The sequence below is a fragment of the Podarcis muralis genome, chromosome 9, assembly GCF_964188315.1.
Source record: "Podarcis muralis chromosome 9, rPodMur119.hap1.1, whole genome shotgun sequence".
NCBI classification, from domain to species: Eukaryota; Metazoa; Chordata; class Lepidosauria; order Squamata; family Lacertidae; genus Podarcis; species Podarcis muralis.
The window spans coordinates 46,752,650-46,777,202 of record NC_135663.1 but is presented as its reverse complement, the minus strand read 5'-3'; the positions used below and the strand labels follow the sequence as shown (position 1 = coordinate 46,777,202).

General features: G+C 41.9%; 1 protein-coding gene across 2 annotated transcripts in view; it reads left to right on the top strand.

Moving 5' to 3' along the window:
• Positions 1–19,822, top strand: part of SCRG1 (stimulator of chondrogenesis 1) — a 78,017-nt gene extending 58,195 nt beyond the window's left edge. The window contains exons 2-4 of one of the 2 annotated variants that reach the window (XM_077934175.1): positions 12,274–12,435; positions 16,139–16,409; positions 19,253–19,822. In XM_077934175.1, coding sequence (XP_077790301.1) covers positions 16,174–16,409; positions 19,253–19,307 — 291 coding nt within the window. In that variant the 5' untranslated portion in view covers positions 12,274–12,435; positions 16,139–16,173 and the 3' untranslated portion in view covers positions 19,308–19,822. Of the gene's footprint in view, positions 1–12,199; positions 12,436–16,138; positions 16,410–19,252 lie in introns of both variants that reach the window. The other variant, XM_028744690.2, reaches the window with a different exon arrangement.
• Positions 19,823–24,553: the final 4,731 nt, after the last annotated feature.

Sequence of the window (24,553 nt, the reverse complement as noted above, 5' to 3'; positions counted from 1 at the left end):
CTGTGTTTGCACTGTCCCAACCTCCACACCACTATAATTCCCAGAGCGGCTTAACAATCAATTCCTCTTCAAAGGGAACTCTGAGAATTCTAGATCTATGAGGGGGCAGAGGGCCTCCTAACAACTCTCAGCACCCCTTAAGAAACTACAGCTCCCAGAATTCTTTGGGGGAAGCCACAACTATTTAAACACGCAGATTTCAGTTTCCTGCATGGAGTAGCAGCTTGGACTTGATGGTTTCTGAGGCCCCCTCCAACTGTGTGGTTCCATAAAGAACAGAGGAAGGAGATCTCTGGGAGCTGGGAGAGTTGTTGGACTTCCTTCCATAATCTCGTCTCTTATTATTATTATTTTAATTATACTGACAAAAACATGGGGAAACGTCCCCTTTGAATATATTTTTTAGAGCCTTGCCTTTTTGTCTTAAAGTTACCCATTTTATTTGGCCAAACAATAAAATCTGAGACCCAAGGGACATGAGGCTGTTGTATTTGTGCACAAAACGGCATGTTTTACAGGGCTGTTAATACACACCTTGAGTATCTTAAGGAACGAAGATCTGCTTAATGGCCTCCTAACACATTTACTGCTACACCTTCAAGGAGTTATACATAAGTCTGTTCTACTTTAAGAGTGCAGAAACAGTATGCAAGGGGGGGACATAAGTTGTGTCATGCATTAAGGTATGGTGGAGGGCACTAATTTAAGAATGAAATTTCAAAGCATTGAAACCCCCAGGTACACACTTCTGGAAATCATTTGGAGCTCATACTGTAACTACTTACTGTGATTCATGCCCCCCTTCTCCTTCCTGCCAACATTACACTGAGAACCAGTTTGTAGAATTGTTTCAGTGCTCAGAAGTCATAGACAAAGTCCAAATCGTAGGGATAACATTTTTGTATTTGGAAAACCCAGATTCAACTAAAAATTGCACCATTGCAATTTTTATAATTAATAATAGAGGGGGGGTTCCCATTTTCACCAGAACCACAGTGCATGGGGAAAGGAGGTTCAACACTTCCTTCACTATTGAATAAAGCTGCCACAGGTGCCAACTGGTATTTGATATTTTGCATCCTGGGTGACTAACTAGCATGTACTAATGTGGCTTCTCCTAAACCCACATTCTGAAGTTTGTAGGTATTCTCCCATATACAAGCACATCCCCTGAACTCCTTGAAAAAGGGTGGGAATAATCTCCATCATTGTGGTATTGTTATTCAGTGGGCATTCTGTAAATCAAAAAATAGCTGCATCAAGTAGGACAAAACTGAGAAAGGTGACAGTTTGTGTTGCATTTGTGAGTCTCTGTGTGTGGAATTTGTGTGTGTGTGTGTGTGTGTGTGTGTGTGTGTGTGTGGTGCTGGTTCTGTTGTAAGAGGTTCCATTGGTTTGTACTGCAGCGATTTTCAGGTCATTTTCAAAGTGATTCCAAGTGCATATATTTATTGTGGTGGGGGGGGGGACAATTACAGTGGTATTTAGAGAGTTCATTAGTGACCTCTTCTGGCTATGTGAGTGAATGGCAAGGGATGTTTCTTTAAGAAGAAGAAGCCCAAATTGTCTGGCGTGATTCTTGTGTACGTTAATACCTTGATCTCCGAGAACAACAGATTAAGCCGGAGTGACAGTGGTTGTATCTTATATTGTGTGATCCCACTTGTCTCTTCCTCAATGATTAGGAAACAAAAATAGTTTCTACTAATTCTAATGGCTACAGACCTGTCCAAGCCAACTCTTATGGCCTCAGCACAGAATGATACGTACAGTGATATATTTCACCTTTCTCTCAAGTTGCCCAAGACAGTGTTTATCCTGACAACAGGCTCTGTGAACAAGATTAGACCAAAAGTGCCTGGGACCAAGGTCACCCAATGAACTTGAATCAAGGCATCTCCAGCATATAACCCACCTTTCCTGCATGGTTCTCCCATTCTTCCCCAATATATTCTCACAACAACCCTGTGAAGTAGGTTAGGCTAAGAGCCCATGACTGGCCCTAGTTCACCCAGTGAGCTTCAATGGCTGAGTTAGAATTTGAACCCAGGTTTTCCCAGTTGAACATTGCAACCACTGCACCCCCCACTCATCCGCAAAAGGAGCATCAGATACCACACAGCTAGATGATAGCAGACGCCGGCTTCCTCCACCTCACTCTTCCCTTCAGTGCAGCAGAAGAGACCTGGTGTGGCAGAACTGAAGTGACAAGACCCAGGAACAAAAATGTAGCATGACAGCATCAAAGGAAGATGCCAATATCAGATCATGTGGGACTGGAATTAGTAAGTAATTGTCCCCTTCCGCTATATCTATGAAGTCATCAGGACTCACAGGCAGAACCAGGACTATCACAAGGCCAGCAAGTGTGCAGACCTCAGAAGGGTGCAGGACTGACGTTTGAGGGTCACAGTTTAATACAGAGTAGTATTTCTTATATATTACACAACTCTGATAATATTTAAATTTTATTTTCTATTTTGAATAATTTTATCATTTTTTAAAGTCATTCATACATTAAAAGTGTTGTCTGGAAGCAACTAGTCTCTTCATTTCGATTCAACAGACCTATAATTATTTACCTGCATCAACAGGCAAAGAATTATTGCATTGGCAAATTCTAACTATCCATGTATCAGACTTAGGCATAAACGCTAAGCCACTGACTGAAAGAGTCAGAGCAATGCTTTGAAACCACTGAGATATTATCTTGGTAGCATATATGATGCTTTAATGGAGATCTTTGATGACACAAGCCTAAAAAGTTTATTTGGAAATACTGAAGCTAAGATCCTTGCTGATACATTTTGTAAGTTTGTTGTGTCCCTTGTTACATGCTACCCTGAAGCTGAAACACACATAAATCAAATTAAAATATGAGGCAACAGAGCCCTGTAGCAAATGGCATGCTTGTGATTCTGCTGGCAGAAGTGTCCCACCTGCTTTAGCTGCTACAAGCAAATTCACACAAGCATTAATTCCTGACGGAGTCAAAAGATGGGCTTACCTCCAAATATTATAAGACTCTGAAGGACTATTTGATACAACCTTTGTTGGAGGTATGCAACCAGATTATGGATGGGAAGAGGGCACCAGAAACGTGGAAGGAAGCTTTCATCACATTGATTCCTAAGACTGAATCTGAAAAGACCCAGCTTAAGAACTACCGTCCCATCTCACTCCTGAATGTGGATTACAAAATATTTGCAGACATTTTGGCAAGTAGACTTAAAAAGGTCCTAAATGAAGTAATTCACAGGGATCAAGCAGGCTTTCTCCCTGGCAGACATTTATATGAAAACACTAGAAACATTATTGACATTTTGGAACTTTTGCAAACTAACCTTAATACAAGAGCAGTGTTAATTTTTATTGATGCGGAGAAGGCCTTTGACAACATTTCTTGGATGTTTATGAAAAAAATTTGGAAGGGATGGGAGTGGGACGGGGGTTTGAGAATGGAATAGAGGCAATTTACTCAGAGCAAAAAGCTAAACTGATAGTTAATAATGTGGTGACAGAAGAATTTAAAATTGAAAAAGGAACACGACAAGGGTGCCCTCTATCCCCTCTTTTATTTATATCAGTCCTGGAGGTGTTGCTGAACATGATTAGGGAGGACCGGTTGGTACAAGGGATAGAGGTCGGAGCGAAACAATACAAATTGAAAGCTTTTGCAGATGACTTAGTTCTGACTCTACAGGAGCCAGAACCCAGTACAAAAAGAGTGCTAGAACTTATAGCAGAGTTTGGTCGGGTTGCGGGATTTAAGTTGAACAAACAAAAAACTAAGGTTTTGACCAAAAATTTGACATCTACAGAAACAGAGGGGTTCCAGAGAGAAACAGAATTAAGTGTGGTTAAAAAGGTGAAATACCTAGGGATTTATTTGTCTTCCAAAAACTTGAATTTATTTAAAGACAATTATGAAAAATGTTGGTTGGAAATTAAAAGGGACTTAGAGATTTGGTCAAGATTGAAACTTTCCTTGCTGGGAAGAATTGCAGCTATAAAAATGAATGTATTGCCGAAAATGTTATTTTTATTCCAAACCCTACAGATCGTGGACAGAGTGGAATGCTTTGGAAAATGGCAGAAGGATATATCTAAGTTTGTCTGGCAGGGCAAAAAGCCCCGAATAAAGTTTAAAATACTAACTGACTCAAAAGAAAGAGGGGGGTTTGCCCTGCCGGACTTGAGGTTATATTACGAATCTGCAGCCTTCTGCTGGTTGAAGGATTGGTTTTTGTTAGAAAACACGGATGTCCTAGATCTGGAAGGCTTTGACAATGCTTTTGGTTGGCATGCATACTTATGGTATGACAAGGTTAAAGCTCATAAATTGTTCAAAAGCCATATTGTGAGAAAAGCAATTTTTGCAGTCTGGATGAAATACAAAGACTTACTAGAGAGTAAAACCCCGAGGTGGTTATCACCGATGGAGGCCAAGGCTCGAAAAAGGCCCAATATGGAGGCCAAATGGCCGAAATATTGGGAAATAATTGAAAAAATTGGAGACAATTGGAAGCTGCAGAGCCAAGACAAACTAAAAAATAAGGTGCCAGACTGGTTACATTATGCTCAAATTCAAGAGGTTTTTAAGATGGATAAAAAAGTTGGTTTCCAGGTGGAAAAATCGAAATTGGAAACAGAACTATTAGAACCAAAAACTAAGATACTATCGAGAATGTATAACTTGCTGCTTAAGTGGAACACACAGGATGAGACAGTTAAATCTGCCATGATAAAATGGGCACAGGATGTGGGGCATAACATTATGTTTGAAGACTGGGAAAGGTTATGGAACACCGGAATAAAATTCACGGCATGTAGTGCCCTGAAAGAAAATATTATGAAAATGATATACCGGTGGTACATGACCCCAGTCAAGCTAGCTAAGATATATCATCTGTCTGATAATAAATGTTGGAAATGTAAGGAGGCAGAAGGGACATTTTTTCATCTCTGGTGGACCTGCCCAAAAGTGAAGGCCTTCTGGGAAATGATTTACAATGAACTGAAAAAGGTATTTAGGTATACCTTCCCTAAGAAACCAGAGGCCTTCCTGCTGGGCATGGTGGACCAGAAAGTGTCAAAGAAAGATAGAACGTTGTTTATGTATGCTACCACAGCAGCAAGAATTCTCATCACAAAGAACTGGAAGACACAAGATTTACCCACGTTGGAGGAATGGCAGACGCAGTTGATGGACTACATGGAATTAGCTGAAATGACCGGCAGAATCCGAGATTTGGATGAAGAATCAGTTGAGGGTGATTGGAAAAAATTTAAAGACTATCTGCAAAAATATTATAAGTTGTATGAATCTTAAGATAGTGCATGTTATTGAAAATGTTATGCTTTAGTAAATATGATTAAGCAAATGGTAAAATAAGTTACAAATGAGAAAAGAAGACAAGTGAACCAAACATATTATGTTTATTTTAAAGGTATCAAAAGTGAGATACAACATATTGAATGTGGAGACATAATAATGAAAGTTGTAACAAGGTTTGAAATAAGGTAACAAATTGCTGATAATGTTATTACAAAGAACGCAGCTTTGGAAGGTGTGGGGAAGTCCAATGTTAAAAAAAACACCAAAAAAATGTTTCTTGCATTTGGTCTTTTCTGTATAATTTGAAATGTACAAAACTATGAAAAGAAACGCAATAAAAAATATTATTAAAAAAATAAATAAATAAAAAATACAAGCAAATTCACACAAGCATTAATTCCTGACGGAGTCAAAAGATGTGCAAACGATTTAAAAACACACAATCTATGCTCCATTATAGCACCAGGTGGCGCCAGGTAACCTGAAATTGTGAGCTTCAAGCGGCAATAATAAGAGTAAATCAGGCAATTCCTCTTCTCTTCTGCCTGTGCTAGTCACCCCAGGACCTTTTACAATGCTACAGGCAACGTTGTAAAATAATTCTTAAGTGCATGTCTTCATCCATCCAACCTATATCCTACCTTTACATTTGCTCATTGCAGCTAACAAAATTAATTTTCCCAGAACGGTGTCCTACAAAAATGCTGTTTTCCATATATATTTTTTCTTTAAAAAAAAACTTTATTGCAAAACAATTTACATATAACAACACAGACAAACCAAGATAATACCTCAGTGACAACTAAACATTAACTAACAACACATCGTCTAACACCACACACACTTTTGACTTCCAATTCACCTCATTGTGCTTTCTACATATTCTTAACCTTTACGCATTTCCTGTTATATCTATTACATATCCAGGAAATTTTCTACATTTATAGTTTTCCTTAATAGTCAAGATTCAATCTAGACCTGTCAGATTTGCATTTTTAAAGTATTGTTTTAGATATTCTTTAAATGTTATACATTCTTTACACACTTTCTGGTTTGAGTTTCCTCTTATTCTCCCAGTCATTTTCGCAAGTTCCAAATATTCTATCATCTTCATCTGCCAGTCAAGCTTTGTGGGAATTGAGTCACATTTCCAGTTTTTTGCTACTAAAATTCTAGCCGCCGTAGTTGCATATACCATATTTTTCGCTCTATAAGACGCACCAGACCACTAGACGCACCTAGTTTTTAGAGGAGGAAAACAAGGGAAAAAATATTCTGAATCTTAGAAGCCAGAACAGCAAGAGGGATCGCTGCGAAGTGAAAGCAGCATCCCTCTTGCTGTTCTGGCTTCTGGGCTAGCTGTGCAGCCTACATTCACTCCATAAGACGCACACACATTTCCCCTTACTTTTTAGGAGGGAAAAAGTGAGTCTAATAGAACAAAAAAATACGGTACAGTGGTACCCCGCAAGACGAACGCCTCGCAAGACGGAAAACCCGCTAGACGAAAGGGTTTTCCGTTTTGGAGGCGCTTCGCAAAACGAATTTCCCTATGGGCTTGCTTCGCAAGACGAAAGCCCATAGGGAAATCTCCAGGACAGCGGGGAAGCGCAGCGCGTCTTCCCCACTGTCCTCGGACCTCCTCCCGCCGCCCGGCATCGGAACCAAGCTCCGATGCCGGGCGGCAGGGCGGGAACGCCTCCTCCTGCCGCCCGGCATCGGAACCAAGCTCCGATGCCGGGCGGGGGGGCGGGAACGCCTCCTCCCGCCGCCCAGCATCGGAACGAAGCTCTGATGCCGGGCGGCGGGGCCGCGAAGCCTGGGCGCGCTGATCTCAGCGCGCGCAGGCTTCGGCATGCTGGCAACTCTCCGCAAGCAGCGGGAGCGCTCCCGCTGCTTGCGGAGAGGTCCGCGAAGCCTGTCCAGGACAGCTTTTGAAGGAGGGGAGAAGCAGAGACTTTCGCCCCCCGCCCGCCTTCAGAAGAGGTCCAGGACCTCTTCTGAAGGTGGGCGGGGGGCGAAAGTCTTTGCTCCCCCCTGCCTGCCTTCAAAAGCCATCCGGGACAGCGGAGAAACGCGCTGCCTTTCTCCGCTCTCCCGGGAAGGCAGGCAGGGGGGAGCAAAGACTTTCGCCCCCGCCCGCCTTCAGAAGAGGTCAAGGACCTCTTCTGAAGGCGGGCGGGGGGCGAAAATCTTTGTCCCCCCTGCCTGCCTTCCCAGGGGCTTTTAAATCGCCCCGGACAGCGGAGAAGTCCTCCACTGTCCCGGGCGATTTTAAAATGCCACCCGCCAGCATTTTAAGATTGCCCCGGACAGCGGAGAAGTCCTCCGCTGTCCCGGGGTTTTTAAAAATGCTGGGGGTGGGAAGAAAAGCCCTTGTCCCCCCCCCCCCCAGCCTTCAGAAGAGGTCGGGGGACAGACTGTCCCCGGACCTGGTCTGAAGGCGGTTTCCCTAGGAATGCATTAATTGATTTTCAATGCATTCCTATGGGAAACCGTGCATCGCAAGACGAAAAACTCGCAAGACGAAGAGACTTGCGGAACGAATTAATTTCGTCTTGCGAGGCACCACTGTATAAAGATGGTTGTTTTTTTTTTTTGCTGTTTTCCATATTTTGGAGGCAAGGTATGAAGCACCTACTGGACCAGCTCTGTAGTTTGGGAACTGGCGGCACTCTAATCATAGCTGTCAACGTTTCCCTTTTTTAAAGGGAAATTCCCTTATTCCAAATAGGATTCCTCGCAAGAAAAGGGAAAAGTTGACAGCTATGACTCTGATATGATGGTTCCACTCCTAACTTCAGGATCAGATGGTAGAATAGTGTTGTTCAAGTTTGTGGTGCTTGTGCTATAAGGTACTGGAGGGTTTAATCTTGTGCCCTGTGCTACTAAACATCTATATGAAGTCACAGGTGAGACTGTCAGTACAGTGGTACCTTGGGTTAAGAACTTAATTCATTCTGGAGGTCTGTTCTTAACCTGAAACTGTTCTTAACCGGAGGTACCACTTTAGCTAATGGGGCCTCCTGCCACTGCGCTGCCACTGCACAATTTCTGTTCTCATCCTGAAGCAAAGTTCTTAACTCAAGGTACTCTTTATGGGTTAGCGGAGTCTGCAACCTGAAGCGTCTGTAACCCTAGGTACCACTGTAGTTTGGAGCTGGGTGCTATTAATATGTTGGCGATACCTAGCTCTGTTTCTCTTTGACATCTGAATCAAATGAGGCTGTGCAGAATGTGGACCATGTTGGGTGAAGCTGGATGAGGGCCAATAACCTGACACCTGGCAAAGGAGAGACCGTGCCCTGGTGTGGAACTTAGGTAGGTGGCCTGTTCTGGATGGGGTTGCATTCCTCTCGAAGGAGGCGGCCCATAATATGGGGATGCTACTGATTCCTTCATTGTCACTGGAGGCCCAGGGGGCTTGCGTAGCTAAGTGTTCCTTTCACCAGCTTCAACTGGTTATTCAGCTTCAGTGTTTCCTGGACAGGGATATTTAAAAGGTGGTTTAAAAACCTGTTCCTAGGCATTTATTAAATCTGCCTAACAATGAGATTTAAACTCTTCTACTGGGGCCCTCTATGTGCAAACCCTGTGCTTTAAAAACAGGCACAAGCCGTTTTTCTTTTGTACTAACCCACACATGTGGGTCTGTAGAAGATCAAATATAATCCATATATCCTCTTACTAATACCCATCAGTCTGCTGCTCTGACTCATTGTTTAACCTGCCCTGCTGATGTTGTTTTACCTACAAATGCATTGTCTTGTTTTAATGTATGCCATCCTTGGCATTGCTCACTCAATGAAGGGCGGGCTAGAAATCCTTCTAATAAAGAAATACTCTAAGACAGCAGGTCAAACATCTCCCTTCTTTGCTTTACAGGCCTTATGAAAGGCGAACAGCACAGGATTGGAGCTGGAGAAACTCATTGCAACATGCTTATAGTCTCACTTCCTGCATATTTTCCATTCACAGCTTTCTTTCTGATGGGGTTGTGCACTCTAGTCCAAGCATGGCCTCCTGATTAGAGATTTGGAATCAAATCCTGTAGCTATTCTGCCCTTTTGTTTGAAAGTGCAACAGACACAGGACAGGGTTGCTAGCAAGGGGGAGGAAACCTCAGTCCCATGTTGCTTCAGTGACTAAAATATCTATTCACAACTATGACTTTTCCTAGACTGGGATAGCCTGGTCACAATTATCCATGCTTTGTTAACTGGTTGCCAGTTTTGTTCTGGACCCGATTCAAGTACCTTCTGGACCAAATTATAAATGAGTTGGGCCTCAAATATCTGAAAGAAAGCCTCTCCCTTTAACAACCTGCCCATACATTTAGATCAGCAGAGGAACCCTGCTTATGGGCCTGCCTCAAGCAAGAGCTGTGGTACCTGGGTGCCCTGAAGGGCCTTCTCAGTGGGAGCCCCTCACTTATGGAATAACCTCTCCTCTCAGGCGTGTCATTTCATTGATGTGTGTGGCATTGATGAGTGAAGACTCGCCTTCTTTGTTTTATTCCCTTCCTGCTGCCATGTAGACTTCCACTGAGATTTGTTATGGTAATTCATTATTTCTTTAAGCTTTTAAAACATCACAAATTATGGTTTTAATACGTATGCAGCCCTGTCCCAGGACCATTTGGTGAAGGGTGAGATAAACATACTTGAAACAAACATACACAGTTGGTCATGTTAGTTTGGATTCCTTCTTGCCAGTTTTAAAAGAACCAATTCAAAGGACTGATGCACACTTTTAAAACTCTAAACTCCATTGGAACCAAGTACCTTTTTACTACGGCCTTTGACTCCTGAGATAGTATATATTCTTCTTTGGATTGTAAATTGCTTTAACCAATCACTTTTATGCTGGTATATTCTGCTCACAGACCTCCTGGTGAAGGACGGGTAAGAAATCAAATAAATAGCAACAACACCTGAAGGAGCTCCACCTTCCATGACCACCTCTCTGTGCTCATAGTTCATCTGCTGATGGTCTTCCTCAAGTGCCTCCGTAGAGAAGAGCCATTTTGAGCTCAGCTACCCCAGCTATGGAAGGAACTTGCTCCAAGCGGCTTGCCTGATGGCACTTTCATTTTGGTGCTAGATGAAAATATTCTCATTTGTTTTACTTTCAATACTTCATAAATAGCTCAGGCAGCTTTTGATGTACCTTTAAGTATTCTTGACTGCCCTTTCATCCGCCAACTCATAGTCTGTTTGCAATTTTATGGATTTGTACATTTTGGGGAGATGGGAACCTTGTAACCAGCTGGAATCAAAGTTGAAAAGCAATAAATAAAAATAAATGGACAGGTGGGGGGGGGGGGACGACGACGACAAACATGACAGCTTTCTCCAGAGACCACAACAGTGTCATTTCTTCCTGACTAGATCTATAAATGCCGAGTTGACATGATTACCTATGAGCATGTGAGCACATATAATCTGTAATTTTAACATATAATTTTATTAGGATTATTTGTGTTATATTCATATTTATTAGGTTATTTTATTTTATTTTTAATGATTGGTACTACCAGTTTTTTTGAATGAGTATTTTAGATTGCTTTATGTTAACCACTTGCTAGAGCAGTAGTCTTCAACCTTTTGAGACCTAGACGCACATCTGGAGACCCATTTCTTAACACACCCTCCCCCGTATTTGTATGGTAGCAGTGCTGCTGTTGTGAACAGCTTCAGATCAGGGAAATGACCCAGCAGAGTGGCTACTGACCCACAAGTTGAAAATCAGTGACTTACGGTACCATATTTTTTACTGAAGCAGTAGTACGGTAAGCCTGTAATTTACAGGAGGTTACATTCTGGAGCTTGCACCGGAAGTCAAATTTGTGTATTGTAAAAACCCATTTGGTTCAGTGGTGGGTGGGATGGCCAAAGCCATTTTTCCTGGAGCCCCACCCCCTTTACATTTTAAATAAATACATTTTTGCCACACCCACAAAGCTGAATGTGCACCAAGTTAAATGCTCTTAAGTTAGAATCAGAGTTGGAAGGGACCTGGAAGGGAATCCTGCCCACAGCCATTCCTGGGTGGGCTCAAACCACCAACTTTCTGGAAAACCACCAGTTGCAATGACCTATTGCACCACGAGGCTTCCTTACTGTATATAAATCTTGCCAAGTAACATAAGTAATGGGTGGTATTCAATTAAGCTGTACTCATGGCCAATTAATGGGCATGGCTAATCTTAGTAAGTCTAGGTAAAGGTAAAGGGGCCCCTGACCATTAGGTCTACTCTTGGCCGACTCTGGAGTTGCGGCGCTCATCTCGCTTTATTGGCCAAGGGAGCCGGTGTACAGCTTCCAGGTCATGTGGCCAGCATGACTAAGCCGCTTCTGGTGAACCAAAGCAGTGCACGGAAACGCCTTTTACCTTGCCACCGGAGTGGTACCTATTTATCTACTTGCACTTTGACGTGCTTTCAAACTGCTAGGTTGGCAGAAGCAGGGACCGAGCAACGGGAGCTCACCCCGACGCAGGGATTCAAACTACTAACCTTCTGATTGGCAAGCCCTAGGCTCTGTGGTTTAACCCACAGCGCCACCCGCGTCCCCTTTGTAAGTCTACTCTTGAGTAAAACTTAGCTGACTATAACCCAATATGCCCCACAAGGGCACTGTGGTCTGCTCACATTGACAGATGATTGCACGAAGTAGCCTAAGATTGCTTAAAGGGCACCATGGCTCTCAGTGGACTTACTTGTGAGAAGGTTGTGAGTAAACATACCTCAGCTCATGCTGCCCAACTCTGATGCACACACTTTGCCATTTATTTGCTTTCACATTGCAATATATTTTCCCTTCCTGTCTTTGGTAATCTTTTTTTTATTATTATCTGTAGACCAATTGCTTTCTGTTGGAAAGGGAGAGCTCTTCGTTTCTCTTTTGCCAGCTTCCTTGCCGTTCTCTCCTTAGCGACAGTCTACCACTGGGAAATCAGAGTCAAGACAAACAAAGGAGCATTTATCCGGGATTTTCTCCCAGCCCTCCTTCCCCGCAGCATCTCCCTTTAGCTTGCTTCAACATTTGAAAAGACACAACAGGCAAGGAGGCAAGAAAAAGAAGCAAACAAATAAGGTATGTCTCTTCCCTGCCCCATGCAAATGATCCTAATTAATTAGTTTTCTCTGGGTTGGTTCTAAGAGCTAAAACTAAAGCCACGTGCGTTGAACCCAGGCAAGCGGAAAACAGCCTGAGAAGGTGGAGGTGACCTGCACCTCAGAAGGTGGTGGATATGAAGAGGTATTAATTTGCTTAACAGCCTTGACTAAGTAGATAAGGAAAGGCAATCTCTTTTCTTTGTTATGAATCCAAGAGAGAGAGCTTAAAAATACAGGGTATCCAATACTACAGAGCAGTGCTAGAAAAATTAAATTTTGATGTGTTTAATATAGTGAATGTCAGCAACAAATGCATTCATTGAACTAGAATATCTGAAAATTATATGTATCGCCCTTCCTTTCAGTTTGCCAAGACAGACAGTACCGCTGTGTGATGGTGAGCAGAGCAGCGAATCCACCAAGAAGGGATTCCATGAATTGACTCTTTGTGAAGACAGACCATCAATTCCATGATTCTTTAGAGGCACTAGGGTTGCTGTTGTTTTACATTAAACCCCCATTTAATTTCTCCAAAGAAACCAGAATGTACATGGATATTCATATTTGTCATCTTCATACCCATTCTTCGCTCCAGAATAATAATTTCCAGCACTGCTCTGTAGTATTGCATACCCTGTATTAGACGAGAGAGAGAGAGAGAGAGAGAGAGAGAGAGAGAGAGAGAGAGAGAGAGAGAGAGAGACGGAGAGAGACAGCCTGCCTGCTTGAGCCACAGCAGTACCAAAAATGATTAGCACACCTTTCTGATTCCAAGAAAACAGATGGGTGTAATTCACATCACCTCACTTACTAGAGAAGCCTGAAAATAAGACACAAGTGACAAGATGTGCACTTCAGCATTGTCAATGGGCTTCCATAGTAGCTAGAACATGGATATTTGGTCCACACAGTCCAAGTCACCTTTATTACTGGGAAATAGAACCTTTTTGACATGAAACAGTTAAAACTCAGGATATAAAATACACCTCTGAACACAGACCAGTACTCCAGCAGAGAGGGAGACAAGGGAGCTTGGGCAGTAAGATGGGAGGCAAAATACACTGGAAAAATAGAGGGCAGTTTTCCATTGTCCAAATTCCCACAATTAAGGAATTTACAGGTAAGTTGGATTCTTCTCCTAAAACTTTTTCTTCTTCTTCTGTTACTTTGCAGCCATTTCTTATCAGGATCATTCTCCATGTCTGTTTCTCATGCTTTTATCTATCACCACAATCCATTTGCACATTAATCTTGAGATTAAAAAAAATATTTCCTAAAACTACATATTTAAATACATTAATAAATGTGTGTTAACTCAAAGCATATATTCAGATCTCTCTTTTGAAACATTTAAAATGCTGAGAATGTGTAACAAAGGGCAAAATCTGTTAAGACTGCCTATCTTAGATTATGTGCACATCTGATATGAGAAATTAGGTTGCTTTTGTACAGGATCAAATTCTTCTAACAGATGGAGTCTAACCTTGAACAGAAAGGAGCCTTGAAAACACTGCACAGGGAGTGTTTTTGAAGACATCATTTGGGTAGTGTATCATCCATCACACTCAGCAATTTAAAGCAGTAGTGTTGTACCTTGGTTGATGAAAGCCTTGCAAGTCGAACGTTTTGGCTTCTGAATGCCACAAACCCGGAAGTGAGTGTTCCAGTTTGCGAATGTTCTTTGGAACCCAAACATCCAAAGCGGCTTCCGCTTGGCTGAAGGAGCGTCCTGCAGCCAACTGGAAGCAGTGCCTTGGTTTCCGAACGTTGTGGAAGTTGAACAGACTTCCGGAACAGATTCTGTTCGACTTCTGAGGTACCAATGTGGTGTCAATTAATGCTTCCTTAATAAATTTATAGTACAAACCATATCATATTGTTTACAGCAGGCATCGCCAAACTCGGCCCTCCAGAAGTTTTGGGACTACAATTCCCATCATCCCTGACCACTGGTCCTGTTAGCTAGAGATGATGGGAGTTGTAATCCCAAAATATCTGAAGGGCCAAGTTTGGGGATGCCTGGTTTAGAGCATAAAAACAATAGGTCCTCTGCACAAACACTTTCACCTCAGGCCTCAGAAAATATCCTGGGATACCAAGGTCAGCAGTAAACACTTCAATATCTTATTTGGGACCTTATTTGGTACATTATTTGGACTTTACTCTAAGTACATCAAAAAGCTTCCTTAGTTCTAATCCACACAATAGCTGAGGACACATTTTAGGATTTACTGTTTTTTAAAACTGGCAACACCATGCCATCACCATCTTAAATACTGTAAACGATACAACAATAAATACACTTGGAACATAGATAAGATTTACTTATTGTGTTGACTGAGGGATCAAAGTGCTGGAGAGACCCTGAGGTACATCTATACCATTGGGGATAGCTACAATGGCTAAAAAAGTTTCTATCTGGTTCAAATCCTGTGCTGGGAACAGGAGGGCTGACTAGCAGCTAGGGGAAAGAGTGGCTCAGGAATATTGGCTTCTGCACAACACAGTGGCCTGCATAGCTCTGTTAAATCCCATTGCTATGGTTAAAGTTATTTTTTAAAACACCCTTTAACCTCAGCGCCTAGGACTTGCCGATCGCATGGTCGGCGGTTCGAATCCCAGCAGCGGGGTGAGTTCCCGTCGTTCGGTCCCAGCTCCTGCCCACCTAGCAGTTCGAAAGCACCCCCGGCTGCAAGTAGATAAATAGGTACCGCTTTATAGCGGGAAGGTAAACGGCGTTTCCGTGTGCTGCTCTGGTGCCGGTTCGCCGGAGCAGCTTCGTCACGCTGGCCACGTGACCCGGAAGTGTCTGCGGACAGCGCTGGCTCCCGGCCTCTAGAGTGAGATGAGCGCACAACCCTAGAGTCTGTCAAGACTGGCCTGTACGGGCAGGGGTACCTTGCTTCTGGCAGATGTGACAATCTGGGTCAGAACGAGAACCTGGAATGCTCTAGCAATGATTTGTGCCTTAGCAACACATTTTCCAATTTCATCATCTGTTTGTGCAAGTCTCAGAACATTTTCTGAAACAACCTGCTGAAAATGTCACTTCAATTTAACATGTTCACATAATTTCACTTTTTTTCCTGCTAGACTTAATCTACAGGAGGGCGTGTGTGTGGTTCTACCCAACACCTTGCAAAGACCATCACAACATTGTGGAATTGCTAATTCCAGTACTCTGGATGAGATACTTCTAGGAAGAAAGGTCCACCCACTTCAGTTCTCTTTGTGTTTCCAATCTTAAATTCAGTTCTTTACATTTTTGCAGAAAATTAACCAGCATTTAAATGTGAATTTCTCCTAGTTTTTGTATGCCATTTTCACAAATGTGCCCATTTCTGCGAGCAATTTTCCCTAGTATGCATTTCTGTATGTTATTTTCACTAATATATGCATTTGTATGCACACATTCCCCTAGCATATGCATATTTGCAAACACTGCTTAGGGAACTGCGTTGCGAACTTTGGGCAAGTGTGAATTTCGTAGGATGGCTGTGCTTCAGTTCTCATATTCTTTTAGAAAGCAACAATTTGGTAAGATTTGGCTTTAAATGCAAATGGAATCAAACTTCTCCTATCCATGGATAGTGGAAAAACAGGGCTAAAGGGATGAATTTGATAAATAGACTGATTTTATGTCGGCACCCAGCTAAGCGCCTTTTCTTTTCTCTCGCTAGCACTATTCGCAAACTCTTGCCAAGATAGCAGAAAAATGACGATGCTCTCCACTCTTCTGTTTCTGAGCTTTCTGCTTGGGACCAACCCAACACCATCTGGTCGCCTCTCCTGTTACAGGAAAATATTAAAAGACCACAACTGTCACAGCGTCCCAGAGGGAGTGGCCAGTCTTCGTCCAATTGACGGGCTTCTTCAAGATCACTTCTGGGAGGGAAAGGGCTGCGAGATGGTCTGCTATTGTAATTTTAATGAATTGCTCTGCTGCCCAAAGTAAGTAACTTCTTTGACTCTTGCTTTCTTTTCTTTGCAAGGAGACATAATAATAATAATTTATTATTTATACCCTGCCCATCTGGCTGGGTTTCCCCAGCCACTCTGGGCGGCTTCCAACAAAATATTAAAATACAGTAGTTCGTCAGACATTAAAAGCTTCCCTAAACAGGGCTGCCTTCAAATGTCTTCTAAAAGTTGTTCTCTTTGACATCTGGTGAGTGGGCGTTCCACAGGGCGGGTGCCACCAGGCCCTCTGCCTGGTTCCCTGTAACTTGGCTTCTCGCAGTGAGGGAACCGCCAGAAGGCCCTCGGTGCTGGACCTCAGTGTCCGGGTTAAACAATGGGGGTGGAGATGCTCCTTCAGGTATACTGGGCCGAAGCTGTTTAGGGCTTTAAAGGTCAGCACCAACACTTTGAATTGTGCTTGGAAATGCACTGGGAATCAATGTAGGTCTTTCAAGACCAGTGTTATGTGGTCTCAGCAGCTGCTCCCAGTCACCAGTCTAGCTGCCGCATTCTGGATTAGTTGGTAGTTTCCGGGTCACCTTCAAAGGTAGCCCCACGTAGAGCGCATTGCAGTAGTCCAAGTGAGAGATAACTAGAGCATGCACCACTCTGGCGAGACAGTCCAACCAAACTAAAGTGTATGGTTATACATGTTTAATGATGTGCACCAAGTCCCACTGAACTCAACGGGTCTTACTTGTGACTTGATATGCATAGGATTGCATAGCTTCATTGAAATCAAAAGTAGAAAAACCCTCCATCTATTATTACCTAACATCCCAAATGATAACAAGACAAATGAGCCCGTTTCAAAGCTTCAGTACCAAAACATGACATAGGAGTGCTATGGTCCGAAGACATGGCACAGGGATCTTGCCGAAAGTAAGCAACCTTGGTCAGGTCAGAACCTGGATGTACACTGTCTTAGGGAGGCACTGTAGCTCAGTGGTCAAGCATCTGCTTTGCATGCAAAAGGTCCCCAGGTCAATACTCAGTGACTTCAGGTAGGGCTGGGAATATTCCCTGCCTGAAACCAGAGGCATTGCCAGTCTGTGTAGCCAATATGGAAGTAGACAGACCAATGGTCTGACTTGGTATGTCAAGTTTCATGATAGACAGAAGTTGGGTCATTCTTAATTTTATTTATTAGATTTATATACTGCACTTTGTCGTAAGATCCCAGGGTGGATTCTGACTTCTGTTTTAGACCACCACCACTCTTTTTCCTTACCTAATAAACATTCAGATATTTTGGACCTAAGTCTAGCTAACAATATGTAAGCCCACTTAAGTCTTTGGTGTAACACAAACTATAGGACATGGGGCCACCAATCCAATAGGTGTGTCCACTTGTTCATTGCGGAATCTGGGGTAGAAACGGTCGTTCTGAGGACAGCACTGGTTATTACAAGAGTACCTCCGTTGTTGCTAATTTCAAATATAAGCAGCATAGACAAGAGGGACAAAGGGAGGGGGTGGTTTTGGAGGTAGCAGTGTGTGTACCGAGGTGGTGGTAGTATAGTAACTGGAACACACAACACCATGAAATCAGGTTATATGGAATAAGTAACAGGTAGGTTCAGGAGCTAGATGCTTTACATTTTCCCTTCTCCAGTAGTTCCTTTCAACCCTATTCTGTTTATCTGGCAGAAAGCCCAACATAACCATGCAGACAATTGTGCTGTTGGGGAGGAAAGTAAATGGGCTTGATATTTAGAAATTGGTCAATAACCCTCATTTCCAGAGACATTAGGAATTCAGATGAACTGAGCTCTTAAAGCTCTATCTAATTCAGGGATGGGGAGCCTGTGGCTGTCCAGTTGTTGTTGGACTACAGTCCTCATCAGCCACCTGCCAGCATGGTCAATTAACAAGTATGATGGGAATTACTATCCTGCAAAATCTGGGGGGCCACAATTTTTACATCTCGGTGTAATTCATAGGCCATACAGAGAGAGTGGCCAATATAACTAAGCATAATTGGTATGCAAACAAAGAACAAAAAATGGTTTGCAATAAAAAAGGAAAAAATAACTTAGCATTGTTCTTTTAATGAAACAAGTGCTTGAATACTAATGGAGCTTATTCTGAAGCACCACTGCTTTTAACGGGGCAGTTTTAAGTAAGTATATTTTAGGACCCATATATTATTAAAACCTCACATGTGGTCCTGAGCCTTTTAACCTAAAGTTCAGGTAGAAGCCTGGGTAGATTTGCATTTAATGAAATGATTTGCCTCGTTTCCGTAGGGAAATTGAAAGACCACCTGGAAACTTCAATTGGTCCAAAATGTGGCTGCCTGATTATTATGTCACTTCTCTCTTCAAAGATCTGCATTGCTTCCTTACTCATTTCCTGACTCAAGTATGGGTTCTAACCTTTAAATCCCTAAATGGCTTAAAGTCGGGTTACCTACTCCCACATGAGTCTGGCCAGAAGTTAAGGTCAGAATCAGAAGCTCATTCCTTCTTTACATGGAATTAGACTAGTAGGAGGAACTCAAGACAGAGCTTTCTAAACGGAATCATCGCTGAATTGTGGGAATACACTCCCTATGGAGACCTACCAAGCCCCTTCCCTTTTAGTCTTCAGACAGTTGCTGAGAATTTTTATTATTATTATTTCCAGCTTCGTTTTTACATTTAGTTGCCTGTTTCTAATTTGATTGCTGGCTTTATAAAGTGCCTGCTTTTATGGTTGTTTAGTCTGTCTTTCATTTATTGTGTTTTCATAATTCTTGTAAGCCACTTTGCATATTTAAGAAACACAAGAAGAATGAAAGTATAATAGCTATAGCATACTTCTCGATTTGAATTTCTGCCACTTTCTTTCAGGGGTATCTTTTTTGGGCCAAAAATATCATTTGTGATTCCTTGCAACAAGCCATGAAGAAACATTGTGTTTGAGAAAGGACGGCAAATGCAGGACTTTGTTCATGAAGACTGGAATAAAGCTTATGTGGTCATCAGGTCTAAAGAAGATGGACTTTGAATGCAATACGGAAGCTACTATAGCCACCATTTTTTAGGCATTAAGTGTTTTGTTTAAACAAGACTAACAGCCCCACCATGTCTACCACTCTTTGAATGGGTATTACCTCCAAGGAAGCAGACTTTAGGGACTGTAAAATTAAAGTAAATAAAACCCCATATGTAGCACAGCTCTCAATCTAATTTGATAGTGATGTTGATGTTCATTGACCTGACCTAAGTAACACAGCACAGAAGATACACTTCTTTTTAGGGCTGCTTGGCTGGGATTGTCTTAATAACAAAGACTAAATTAACTAAAACTTAGCTAAAGTGTTTCATATGACTGTTTTCTTTAATTCTTGGTGTTTTAACTATTTGTACACAACTTGAAGCACCAGTTGTTACACAAATAAAGCAAGATTTAATTCTCAATTATCTCATTTAATAGACTAAGACACTGAACTACAAGTGTAATTAATCCTATCATACTACTTTTTAAGGAGGAGTTTAATGGTCATTTAAAGTGATGTAGTTTCCATTGAAACTACTGCACACTTCACAGAAACTGTTAGCACATTTGCAAAGCCAAGCAGGGTCTTACATGGTTTCAAATTGGATGGGGGACCGCGTGTTGAGATGCCTGCATTGCAGGGGAATGACTGGGTGACCCTCAGGGGGTCTCTTCCAGCTCTACAATTATGATTATGTTATCTGCCCTGTAGCCCTTTGATGGCAATTCTTTACATTTTGGTTTCCCCATGCCCTCTCTCCCTGTCTCTTGCCATCTCTCTGAAGATGGGGCTGTTGCGACTAGTGGGACTTTACAAGCTTCTCCATACATTTCAGTTATAAAATTCTAAAGACACCTTTACGCTTTTATGTGGTTAAGGAGACACAGCTGCTATAAAAACAGACTTACAATCGAACAGCAGCTGATCACGCATGGACTTGAATCAAAGCTCCATGAACACAACACAACTTCAGCTGGTTTAGATCAGGCCACGTCTGAAAAAAATACATGGCATTAATAACTTTAAATGCTTCTCATCTTTAAAGGAGCATACAGAGAAATGAGTGCAGATATGCATATTCATTTTTAAGCAAAATAAAATAGGGCAACGTGTTTTTCTTTTTCAGTTTAAGTCCCATTTAATGTTCCTTCCTGCAGGGGGATTTTGGGTAAGTGTTCAGTGTTTATTACAGGACAGGGTGTGTGGGTGTGTGACTGCAACAGGGGTTAAGCATTTCTTTCCTTCCCAACACTCCATTCCCCCCCCCCCCCGAAACTGCTTTTCTTTTCAGAAAAATGGCACCAGTGTTCCATTACATGCATTTATTTGCATGTAAAGCCAATTAGATTTACTGCTCGCAACTCTTTGCAGTGTGCATTTTGCATGACATTGGCCATCAACACCCAGCCAGCGACAGAAGTATTTGGATATGTAGAACAGGGCATGGGCAGACATCTTTTGCTTTATCAGCAATTCACATTCCAAGTACAGGATAAAAGAGAAGAAATTCTGTGCAACTGTGGAAGCACTAACAAACACAAAGCCTTCTTTGTGGAAATGATAAAAGGGTCGATAAAAAGTGCCTGGAGAGAAAAAAAAGGAAAAGGAAAAGCAACAGATACATTTGACAACAGGAAGCATAAAATATTTTTCAATGATCTATGAAAACTCCTGAAGCTTCCAAATGTGTTTCACCTAAAAACTGCCAGGAAATACAATATAAACTATTAACAGGGCTAGCCTGCACTAAAGGCACATTGAATAACTCATAATCTGTTATGGATTTTGCCCATTAAGGTATTTAAATGCTGCTGGCATGTGTTTTATTTTTGCATAGTAAGTACAATGGGAGGAGACTAATCTTACCATCTTCAGTTCTTAAATTTTTAGTTTTCATTGTTCTAGGTAGCCCATTAGTAGCATTATTTGATACTTATGTACCAGGGGACAATCCAACAATTTTGACACTGCTTAAGAATGGGTCAGTAAGCCGCACTGAACACAGAGGGCCATACTTCAGAGTATACATAGAATTGCATTTTACATTTCACTGTTAGTGGGACATGCCTGCACAACTTGTGACACTCTGAGCTGATTGTTATCTCCTTAGCGCCAGCCATGATTTGTTGTCTAATTGGGAAGAAAGGTTGGAAAAAAAATTGGTATGTTTACTATGGAGAAATAAAAGCTTGGGGTGAAAAAGCACAGAAATGCAATTTCCAAATATTTAAAAGGCTCTTGGGTAGAAGAAAAATTGCTCAATCCTACTCCTGAGATTGGAGCAAGAAAAATGTTTCAGCTACCAGAAAATTAATGATAAAACACTGCGAAACTGTCCAAACGTTTAAGGGAAGCAAATAAATAAGCTGCCTGTGGCTGTTGTGGCTTATCTTTTGCAGTATTTAATTAGAAGCTAGATAGGCAACTTTCTTAGAGCAGCGAGGGGCGGGGATTTAAGCCATTCATTCAACAGTGTGCACACCTAGCTCAATATGATAATTGTGTTTTGCATTCATCTTACCTTTTTCAATCACAAGAGCCAATCAAAGTACTCTCAACAAAGGCTAACACTACTGTTAAACAAGGAAGGATTAACTTCTTAAGTGTTAAGCCAACTCTGTTTCTAGCAACACAAGAGTATTATCCTCTGGTACCACCACTACATATTGAAGTACAGTGGTACCTCACAAGACGAATGCCTCGCAAGACGAAAAACTCGCAAGACGAAAGAGTTTTTCATTTTTTGAGTTGCTTCGCAAGACGAATTTCCCTATGGGCTTGCTTCGCAAGACGAAAACGTCTTGCAAGTTTGTTTCCTTTTTCTTAAAACCGCTTGAAGAGGTGCAGTTGCGATTTGACCGTGCTTCGCATGACGAAAAATTCGCAAGACGAAAAAACTCGCAGAACGAATTAATTTCGTCTTGCGAGGCACCACTGTATTTCACAAAACAAATACTGCCTATGCAGTAAATACCTTAAAATTTATTTATAGGCAGCTCCTTTCCCCCCATTTGTAATAATGATTTGTGTATGGTCAGTTCGAAAAGAAGGTAATGCTTGCCTACATACCAAGACTGATTTAAATATCACTTTGAGCACTCATATAGTCCTTTCCCCCCTAAGTGCTCATTTGTCCTTCTCGAACGAGACTTTTGGCACCAGTCCATCTCTGCAGTCTGAGGTCATATTGAACGCTGTGCCTATTATGTCTGTGATTGCTCTGAATTTTGTATTATCTACAGTCTTCTGTCTAATCATGACATTGAACAGTACAGTGTAAGGATACTAGTATCTCTCCTTGAGAAAGTTTAATACCACCATCGCATACTTGTCCAAAGGATCTTATTAACTGTATTGCTTTTTTGCAGCTGAATCGAGCAGTTCTTATTGAAGAGATTATTTAGGTATGCATAGGGTCAGAGGCCATAGGAACAAACACACCTGTATAGTAATCAGCTATATTTAGGTTTCTCACATGGGGGGCTAGAAGGCTCTTATAGGAAGTCACCCCACCAAAAAGTTATGGTTACGCTACATGTTCACTCATAAGCCAGTCCCTGTAAATTCAAGGGGACTTGCTCCAAGCGTGTGTATAGGATTGCAGCCTAACTTTGGTAATCTATTCCTTTTGGCAATGTTTCCGCACTATTCTGCTTCTGATCCAAAAGCATGCAAAAGGGCAGGAAAAGGCTTATAGGTTTTTATCTTCCAGGTGCCTCTATGTGGGTTGTTGCAATCAGTATTCAGCCGTAAGGCAAAGATTTCACATGATGGCGAACACTACAGTACAACTTTTTTTATAACTACATGCAATTCAACCAGGGTTTCTAACTTTCTACAGCTTTGCCTTTTGTGTCAGTGGGATTCATTCCTAAATTCTAAGAAAATGTTACGTAACAGCACAATGTTGGAGAAACCCTTGGCCATTAACTGCTGGCTTTAATTTTTTTTTTAAAAAAAAGCTTTATACTCACAATCAGACAGTAGAAGATGACAGTGTTAGAACTTCAGCCTCACAGCAATCCTATGCATACAGTGGTACCTTGGTTTTCGAACAGCTTAGTTTTCAAACAGCTTAGTTCTTGAACATTTTGGCTCCTGAATGCCACAAACCCGGAAGTGACTGTTCTGGTTGACAAACTATTTTTGGAAGTTGAATGTCCAAGGAGGCTTCCGATTGGCTGCAGGAGCTTCCTGTGGCCAATCAGAAGCCGCACTTTGGTTTTCGAACGGACTTCCGGAATGGATTCCATCCGACTTCCAAGGTACGACTGTACTTTCCTGGAAACAAGCCCCACTTAACACAGTGGAACATATTACTGAGTAAACATGCATAGATTTGTGCTGCATTTAAAATATAGATTTCGGTTGCTTTTCTAGTCACAATTTCAAACCCAAGTTCTCAAATTGTCAAACACCGGTTGTGGTTTTAAATAAAACAGCATCTTTAGGTATCACTTACCTTTTGCAGGCTGCATCTTGTCTGAACTGGGAGTGACAAAACATCAAATGTGACTTTCAGTACAGGTGATGGCCTTGAGAAGAGCAGGTGGTTTGAAGATAGCATGTAGGGTTGGGCTTGCTCATATTGTGCACTGGCACAGAAGATAGGAAAAGAATATGCAACACAGCAGGGCCCAAGACCAGGAAACAAAAGAGTACATTAGGCTGCACACTTGAAGCTGCGTTTACAAAGACCCACTTCTACTGTGTATCCAATTATCACAGTTAGTTTCTAGGACACCAATCACCTGTCATGGCTCTATCTAGAAGAAGCTTGGTCCCAGCTATTTTAACTGGCAACTGGAGCATCTGCAACCCAGATGCTGTATATACACCCCCTCATCCTAAACAAAAAAGCAGATCAACTTGGAAATTGCTCGTTGGACCCATGTGACAGTCCACCTATAGTGCTAAAAACCGCTGGACCACCTTCTGATAGTGCACAATATTACAAACAGCAGATAACAGTCACTTTTCACATCACAGCTGTTATATTTAGTAAGGCAAAAGGAGTGGTTTTTCTTTTCTACTACTGAAGTGCAGAAGTCAAACAGTGCAAAATACATTACTTAAGAAAGCAATACAAAACACTCTTCCCCAGTGGGAATACTATACTGGCTACAAGCCACTGAGTCCTCTTTTTTTAAAG